The following is a 9203-nucleotide window of genomic DNA, read 5'->3' as shown; positions in this document are numbered from 1 at the left end:
TATCAGACATATGGACTAATATTGGCCTTATGGACTTGATCTGGACTGGGATATTTTCCTAATATAAAGTTGCTCTTTCATATAAAGCTCTTTCTTATACACATGTGAGTGTCTATGAATCTGTTTCTCTAGTCAACCCGAACTAACACATATTATAATGGGAAAATTCTAGAAATGTAGACATTTGAAGGGAACAGAGAGAAACAAGCAAGGTGTTGTGGTGAAGGGGACTCTCCCTTCCCCACAGGGAGCCCAAGGCCTTCCTTGTAAGACCTTGATGGATCAAAACAAGATCTGGACTGACTCTCTCTCTCTCTCTCTCTCTCTCTCTCTCTCCAGCTCGCGGCAACCCCACAGGCCAGTGTGGAACTGCACTCCACAGCTTTTCAGTCGTGGTTTTTTGAAAAGCAGATTCCTCTGCTTTTCTTCTGAGGTAGCTCTGGTTGGATTTGAACCACCAGCCTTTTGGTCAGCAGCCACTACTGTTTGCAACACGCAGGGCCTCCTACTTGACAGATGACGAGAAGAAGGAGAAATTTGCCTGAGACAGCTTGCAGGAGCAGGTGGACCTCAGAAGCTCTGGTGGCACAATGGGGTATACATTGGGCTGCTAACCAACCAGGCCAGTGGTTCGAGCCCACCAGCCACTCTGAGGGAGGCAGATGAGGCTGTCGACTCCTGAAAAGATTCAGTCTCAGAAACCTGAAGAGGCAGTTCTACTCCATCCTATCGGGCTGTGATGAGTTGGTATCCACTTGGTGGTGGTGAGTTTGGTTTGGAGTTTTGGGACGTTGACCTCAGGGCCTGTGTTCTTCATCTGGGGCAGCGGTCCTCAACCTGTGGGTTGCAACCCCTTTGGGGGTCGGACGAGCCTTTCACAAGGGATACCCAATTCATCACAGTAGCAACATTTCAGTAATGAAGTAATAACAAAAATAATTGTATGGTTGGGGGTTACCACAACATGAGGAACTGTATTCAAGGGCCGTAACATTAGGAAGGTTGAGAACCACTGACCTGGGGCGCCCCACAGCCCGGTTTGCTGCCCTTCAGTGATGGGGAACCCACCCATCTATGCTGGGCCTTGAGATGTATGTTTGTCTTGACATCGCTTGGCCTTAGCACAGATGCCCACAGAGCCACGGTTTATCTAGGCCCCCAAGAGATAAGGGAGTCTGGTGTGACGAGCCAAGCCAGCCTCTCGGCCCCATCTGCCTTCCCCATCCACGCCAGGAAAGCAGCCCGTTTGGGGCCTGTGATTGGTTGGACCCACAGACCCCTGAGTGCTTCTGGAAGAGCCACGTGAGACTCAGGTCAGGGTCTCCCCTGGGAGAAGGCATCACCAACACAGGGAGCAGCTTTTGTACTTGCTGTTCTTCCACCTCCTGGTGCGCCGTCAGGGCAGAGCAGCATTGCCCCCCACTTCCCTGGAGTGGACTGTCAGGTCTCTACTCCTGCGGGGCAGCAGGCTTCATCAGTGCCCCACTGGGGCTTCTTGGGGAACAGCTAGCTCTTGCTTCAGCCCTGCTTGTTGAGGGGCCCTGGGTAGGATGCTGGGATCTCCTGGGCCCCCAGTTCTTTGTCTCAGCACTGGGCTGGTCTAAGGATGATGGACAGAGTTGCAGAGGAGATTGGGAAGGGCCCTTTGACCTCACACTCAAGTTATTTTGCATATGGGTTGCGGAGGGTCATGGTTTCTTTTACAGTAGGACTCCACTTAGTTTTTCTTCAAATTGCAGGGGGCCGGGGTGGGGGTGGGGGGATTGGGCAGCTGACCCACTCCTACTGCATCCGTGCTGCCCGCTTGACTTTTGTCATCTCAACACTCACTGGACAAGACCAGACAATGACCCTGATGGTACAAAGGGAGAAACTGAGGCCCAGAGAGGAGAGCTGACGTGCCCAGAGTCCCGCAGGCCCTAAATAGAGCCAGGATTTGAACCCGGGTCTGTCTGACCTGGAGCAGCTGTTCTTTCTGGATATATAGATTGCTGCGTCTGAGACTCTGGTCTCAAGGCCGCCAGCCCCTCCCCCAGAGAAACAGATACTTGTCAAGATAGACCTAGCAGACCAGTCCCCAAACGCTGATAACAAGGCTCGTCAAAGGCAATGGCCACACTCAGAATTGCCTTTCCTGGAGCGCAGCGGGTTGCATAAAGCCAGGGTTTCAGACTTCCTGTCAGTTTGCGGGGTGGGAGGAGGTTAGAGCAAGGGCTTCGAGGAGGGGGGGGTGTGTGTCTCCAGTCAGATCAGCATCTGGGAGGGGAAGCAGCTGACAGTCCCATAGCTGGTGGGCTATGAGGGAGGGTCTTACAATAGTCACTTCTCGCCTGTGGAAGGCACTTGACAAAGCCCACTGGAAAGAAGGGAGGGTGAGGCCCTTAGCAGGGTGAGGGGAGAGAGGTAGGGTGGGGTCTGAGGAGGCAGCAGAGACCAGCGCTCCCAGTGGGTGGGGCAGGCCAGGGGCTGCCATCTGCCTGCCCTCAGGGGGCCTGTCTGCCCCTGCTCCTGCTCTCTCTCCGTCTCCCTCAGTGCCTCTGCATCTGCCCCGAGGAACCAGCCTGCAACCGGGAGATGGAGCTGCCTTCGGGAGATGTCCCAAACCCAGCCTGGTCGGGAGGGAGAAGCCCTGTCCAGTGGGAGTCAGCTCACACACATGCTCCCTTGACCAACAAAATTTATTCCGGGCCTTCCCTGCTCCAGGCCTTGAGCTCCGTGGGGGCAGAAACAGGGAGGGGGGTGGGCTGTTGTGGTCCCTGCTCCACTGGCCGGTGGAAACTGGAGCCCCACACCCTGAACACATGGGAGCAAGCAGACCCACCTCTCAGGTGCATGGGGCACGCGCGTGACCGTGGGGCCACTGCTGTGAGACGACAGATCGCAGGGCCGGCTGCCTGCAAGGCAGGCAAAGTGGAGAGCTGGGCCTCCTTCAGGCACTGTAGCCACTGAGCCTGTGATGTCCCCAGAAACGGTGTCCCCAGACACCTGGAGGACTGTGGCCCCCCAGTGCTGGGACTCTTCAGAGTGCTGGGCTTGGCAGAGACCAGGGGCAGGATGGGCAGGAGCATCAAGGTGGGGGAAGGGGGAGAGGGTCAGTAATTCTAGCAGGTTCTGCAATCTTGGGTTGGGACACTCGGGCCCATAGATCCATCTAGATCTTTGAGGCCATGTGACCCAGTCTGGTCTCCATGCTCCCCTCCCCAGCCACTGTGCCCAGAAGGAAACCGCGGCCCAGAGAGAGGCAGGGACCCACCCAAGGTCACATAGTGAGGCAGAGCTGAGTCCGGGGCCCAGGGTTCCAGCCCCCAGGCAGCCACGGGGCGGCCTCCTCATCCCTGAGACACGGAGTGATTCTGGTCCACTCGGGCGGTTCCAGCCGAGGAGGCCGGGGCGCTCTGGCTGGGGAAGTAGAGGACTGTGAACCAGCAGAAGATGAAGACACCTGTCCGTGACGAGAAGGGGCCAAGGTGAGCTTGGGGTGGGGGGTGGGGGACACACAGCGAGAGGGGCTTGTTCAAAAGACCACTCCAGAAATTATGGATGAAATCAGACACCTATTTCTAGAAAAGAACCCAATAAAAATCTTGGGAATGATAAATTTTCTTCCTCTTTCACCTGTGAGTTTGGCCTAGAGGGCCTGCAGTTAGCTCACGGCCTATGGCTGAAACTCACTGCAGTTGAGTTGATGCCGATGCATACTGACCCTATAGGACAGGGCAGAACTGCCCCTGTGAGTTTCTGAGAGTAGACTTTCTCCCACTGAGAGGCTGGTGGTCTTGAACTGTGGGCCTTGCGGTTAGCAGCCCAATGCAAACCCGCTACGCTGCCAGGGGTCCCGAAGGTAAACAGGATAAGTAGAGAGGGAGTGGCACGCAGTGTCATGTATGTGTGCATGTGCATGCTCCTCACCTTGCAGGGAGTTGAGCAACGTGAAGATGTACACAGTGGACAGGCCCAGGGGGGTGAGGATGGCCAGACCCCAGGTCATGCCCACCAGGCTCGAGAGGCCCAGCAGGGTGAGGACCCCCTTCCAAGTGGGCCCTTGGTCCTTGCCCGCCATGGCGCTCGGCAGTGTGAAGATCTTCCAGGCCACAAGGCCCAGGACCACGGCGCTGAAGAGGAACGTGAGGAGGAAGTAGCCGTGGACGGTGACATAGAGGGCAGTCGTCTTATGGAACCAGCACCTGGAGGAAGGGGACAGGACAGCACTGGGACGGCAGAGGGGACAGCACTGGGACAGCAGAAGGGTCAGCACTGGGATGGCAGAGGGGACAGCACTGGGACGGCAGAGGGGACAGCACTGGGACAGCAGAAGGGTCAGCACTGGGACGGCAGAGGGGACAGCACTGGGACGGCAGAAGGGTCAGCACTGGGACAGCAGAAGGGTCAGCACTGGGACAGCAGAAGGGTCAGCACTGGGATGGCAGAGGAGACAGCACTGGAAAAGGAGAGGGGACAGCACGGGGATGGAAGTGGAGAGCCTGGCCCATCAGCCCCCAGGTTTCCCCACTGCTGCCCTTTGAAGACCCCTTCTCTACCCTCCTGCCCCACTTTCCTCCCCAAGAGGGGCTGCCAATGGCTTGGACCACCTGAGCCCAGTGTGTGTTAAAGGGCCAGTGTGACCCCGAGGTTGGTGGTGGCACCACGGGTGCACCGGTCAGGAGTCTGGGCACTCAGTTCAGCCTTGGTGCCCCGTGCACAACCAAGAGCCCTGGACGAGCACGGGTTCTTCTCCACTGTACAGACCAGGGCATGGGCTTGGCCCAGGCCACGCGATCAGGCAGGAGCAGAGCCTGGACTAGACCCAGGGCTGCCATGAACACTGTGCCTGGCACAAGGGTACCTGGCAGGGAGGGGGCAGGGAGGAGCAGAGATCCTGCACTCCCCAGGCAGAGCACCTAGGGAAGACTATTCTTCAGTTTAGCGCCCCCCACCCTGACCCCATGCTACCAGCTGGCTGGATGTGAGGGTCTTTCCAGCTTCATCACAGTCCATCTCTCTTCCTGGGGCTCCCCCCACCCACCTCTAGCTTCCGTCTGTGAAGTCCGGGCCTGCCCACACAGCCACTACTCACAGAGCCAGTGTGGTCCGGTTGTCCTGGTCCAGGATGGTGTAGTGGCCATAGCTGTCGGCACTTCCGGCGCCGATGACAACCAGGACAGGAAGGCCTGGGAGGCAAGGGAGGCAGTGTGCATCGTCTGCCTCGCTGGGCATGCCCTACTCAGTCCCCCGTCCCTCCACCTCCAGCTGCCCATCCTGGGCTGACCAGACAGCGCCTCTCTCCCTGGGAAATCCCCACCCCCCACCCTGCACCCCCAGTCCCGACTAGGGAGGAAGTCCTCTCTTCTGCCTGCCCACACAGCACCTACCCCAGCCCACCAGGCTCAGCTTCATGAAGTAGTGTCCGAAGTAGGTGTTGAAGACCCTGAGGACGAGCAGGTACAGGTGGAAGGCTTCCAGGCCCATCCAGGTGAAGGCGCAGAGCAGGAGGTAGTGGAAGATGGCTCCTCGGAACCAGCAGCCAGCCGCCGAGCCCTGGGAGCCGCTCCCCACGGTGACGAAGAAGGCCAGGTTCAGGAGGAACAGGCTGACGCTCAGGGCCATGTGGATTTTGGGGGCATCTTCTGACTTGACTCTCTGCCGGAAGAACCTGCACGACGAGGGCCAGTGGGTGGCCCGGGATTGGGGGGCACAACTTCCCTGGGGTCTGTCCATCGCACCTCCTCAGTCCCACCCTGAGCCCTGGCTCTCCACCCGGTCTTCCAGCTTGACCTGCGGGGCAGTCAGTGCATGGGGAGCCGCTTGTTCAGGCTCAGAACCCAACAGCTTTTAGACCCTGCCGGCCTCACGCTTGGCGCCGAATCCCTGGCAATTCCCTGCACGCCTGCTGCCTTTTCAACCTCTTGGACTTGGGCCTAATTCCTCCCTTCCCTCAGCTCTAAAGCTTCTCCCGCCTCCTTGCCGGCTCTTTCATCTTCTACCTTCAGAACTCAGAGGAGGCTGCCTGGGAGGCCCGGCTGCTGTTCCACAGGGAGCCAGCCAGAGATGAACAGCCCCATTGGGTTGCCTGGATGGTGATCTTTATTCTTCTGCGGAACTGCTGGGTGGGTGGGCTCCCATTGCCGGCCTCTCTGTTGGGAGCCGAGTGAGCACTTAGCTATCGCAGCTCCAGGGCTCAAAGGCCCTTGGCCCTGGGTGGGGTGTGGAAGCTTCTGGCCACCCCAGGGTCACACCAACTCCCCTTTGCCTCTGCATGGACAAAGGGCCTGACTCCATAGGCAAGTGCGCACCCTGACCTGCTCAGCAGAGTGGGGTCTCTGAGCTGGGGTCCCCGTATAGAGCGCCCATTCTGTGCCCTAAAAAACCAGGGATGGGAGCCCAGGGCTGCCTGTAGGGGGTGTGGGAAGGGATGGGTGGGTGGGTGGTGGCCACCTCACCTGAGTAGCCAGGCCCCACCCTTGGGAGCTGGTGACAATTCCTCTTGGAGCTTCAAGCCCAGCTCAGGGGATCCGGCAGCACAGTGGGCTGGGAAGTCACGCTCAGCTGGCCCGGGCTGGGAGCCATGTCCTAGGCTAGAACTTGGAGGGTGGTACCACTTACACACCTGCTTCTGCCTGAGATGGGCTGGATGGAGCTGATGGGGACTGCAGCCCAGGGCCAAATGGACAAAGGCAGGGCAGATCCCTGGACCGGGAATTCAGAGAGTCCGGGGCACCTCCCAGAGGCAGGGCTGGGCAGGCGGGGGCAGAGGCACAGCCTGAGACTAGGAGAGCGGGGCTGCTCAGTCTCTGTGTTTGTGCCTTTCCTGCACACACACACCCCTCCCCAAACACACACACACACCTTGTGGACTCTGCCTGGTTCCCCTAGGGACCCTCCCCAACACATGAGGTCTGGGTGGGCGTTGCCCTTTGGTAATTCATTCCCAAAAGGAGGCCCAGGGCCTAACTTGGCCAATCTGTGCAGTCCATTCCATGAGTCCAGTGATCTGTCCAGCTGTGGGCGCATGACCCAAATCTGGCCAGTACAACTTAATCCTCCTGGTCTATAGATGGATAGGAGCCCTGATGGTGTAATGGGTTACACGTTGGACTTTTTACCACAAGGGTAGCGGTTCAAAACCACCAGCTGCTCCACGGGAGAAAGAGGAGACTTTCTATCCCCATAAAGATTTACAATCTCGGAAATTCATAGGGACAGTTCTACCCTGTCAGAATCGACTAGATGGAAGGGAGTTTGGTTTCTGGGGAGACACTGGATAACTTCATATGCACACACACACATGCACACACAGATGGGCCAGCTTCATGGAATGGGGGTGGCGCGCTTCACAGCCTCACGAGGCCTGGTGCCCACACAATCCCTGTGCTTGTTTAATGTCACTGTCTTCACATACCTAATCACTTCTTAACAAAGGGCCCCCATTTTTCATTTTGCACGAGGCTTGCAAATTATGCAGCCAATCCTGCACACACATACACACACACACACGCGCGCACGCACCACCTACACGCACACATATACATGCATGCACACGAATGCACACATGCATGGATGCACACACATGCATACCTATATGCACATTACACACACATGCACGTGCACTGATGTGCATAGGTACATACATGCACATGGACATATGCACACAGGCACACAGATGGGCAAAAACTACTGTACAGTGAGCAGGAGGGTGCCAGTACCAGCGTGCTGGTCGTGAGATGCCACCTTAGAAAGGTCCCTGGGCCTCTATTTCTGTAACTTCTTGTGGGTCTATAATTATTTCAGAATGGAGTGAGAAACAAAACAATGAGATAAAATACTTTAAAAGGAAAAACATTCCAAAGAAAACATGTTTTACAAACCCACTTCAATGTGGGGGTTGGGGCTCACAGAGCCCTCCCCAAGCATGAAGAAGCGGCCTGGCAGTGGGAGACAAAGCTGTGATATGCGGAGAGACAGCAAGTCCTATGGCCTGACGAGCCCCTGGATCGAACCAGGGACGGCACACAGCCTGGGACAAAACAAAGACAAGACAACTCGCGGCCGTCGACTCGATGCGACTCACGCGACCCTCTAGGACAGGGTAGCACTGCCCCTGTGGGGTCCCGAGACTGCAACCCTTTAGGGGAGTGGAAAGTCCTGCCTTTCTCCCTCCTGTGATGCTTTGTCATTTGCTGGGAGAGCCCTGACACACTGCCGCCCACTAGGTGGGCTGTGTTGATGAGCGACTGCAGCTTTGCCGTCGTCAGGCAGTGTATACAGCCAGGGTGTGTTCCGCCCTGCCCACGGCCTCCCTGAGGGAGGGAAGGAGATGCAAGGAACATGAGGGTGTCACCCACCTCAGCACGGCGTAGAGGGTGATGGTCAGGGCCAGGAAGAACATGGAGGTTCCGCAGCCCGCCTGGGAAATGCGCGTGAGGGCCTGCACGGTAGCCCGGTCCAGGACGGGCCTCTGTGGGTGGACCCCAGCAGGACCCTGTCAGTGGAGGCTAGGCACACACCCCTCAAAGGCCCTGGGCCTTCCGAGGGCCCCTCCCCAGGCAGGAGCCTCTGGGAGAACGGGGGTCTGGGTGCAGGGAGGCCCTTACCAGCAACAGGGCGAAGAAGGTCAGGTGGTCACAGCGGCACACCGTGCTCCTCTCTGCCCGCTGAGTGGAGCAGCCTCTGGACACCCAGTCTCCTGATGCCCCAGGGAGAGGGAGCAAAAGGCCCCTGAGGCTGACGCCCACCTCCATCCTCAGGAACCCTCCCCCTCCCCAGGAAGATCCTCCTCCAGGCCCTACCTGTCGTCACATCCCAGAAAGCACAGGTGAGGGTCATGTTCTGAAAGCAGAGGGTGGAGTCAGTGGGGCTGGAGGGAGGTGGAGGCCTGCCCTAGCATGTTCGCTTGCTCCCCAGGGCAGCGTGGGAGGGCATGCCTATGGCCTGTGGTGTCTGCAAACATGTGACCGCACGGACACAAGGATGTCGGTGCACGTGACGCCCTGCATGCCCCGCTGGGAATGTGTGCGTGGGTGGTGTCCAGGGCACACATGCAGGGTGGACGTGCCTCTCTGGAGCGTGCAGCTGCAGCCCTGTGTGCCTGAGTCTACTCGGAGCCCACACGTAGCCCCCCAGCTGTCTGCCCCCCAGGGGCTTGCAGGCCTGCAGGGGGGACTCACCGGGAGGTGGGGCTGGTGGGAGAAGGTTATTTCCAAAGGCTC

At 58.2% G+C, this 9203-nt stretch overlaps 1 protein-coding gene across 1 annotated transcript in view; it reads right to left on the bottom strand.

Annotated features, from left to right (window-relative positions):
• Window positions 1-3329: 3329 nt before the first annotated feature.
• The window catches only part of ADGRG3 (adhesion G protein-coupled receptor G3), a 19701-nt gene continuing 13827 nt past the window's right edge, over window positions 3330-9203 (bottom strand). The window contains exons 4-11 of the mRNA XM_004704872.2: window positions 9162-9200; window positions 8784-8823; window positions 8589-8680; window positions 8340-8452; window positions 5370-5650; window positions 5075-5168; window positions 3910-4184; window positions 3330-3442 (exon numbers count right to left, since the gene is read on the bottom strand). Coding sequence (XP_004704929.1) covers window positions 3330-3442; window positions 3910-4184; window positions 5075-5168; window positions 5370-5650; window positions 8340-8452; window positions 8589-8680; window positions 8784-8823; window positions 9162-9200 — 1047 coding nt within the window. The remainder of the gene's footprint in view (window positions 3443-3909; window positions 4185-5074; window positions 5169-5369; window positions 5651-8339; window positions 8453-8588; window positions 8681-8783; window positions 8824-9161; window positions 9201-9203) is intronic.

This window comes from Echinops telfairi, unplaced genomic scaffold (assembly GCF_000313985.2).
Source record: "Echinops telfairi isolate 266 unplaced genomic scaffold, ASM31398v2 ScPeMD7_2291;HRSCAF=2852, whole genome shotgun sequence".
NCBI lineage: Eukaryota > Metazoa > Chordata > Mammalia > Afrosoricida > Tenrecidae > Echinops > Echinops telfairi.
Note: the sequence above shows the minus strand (reverse complement) of the source record. Positions and strands in the feature narration are given on the sequence as shown.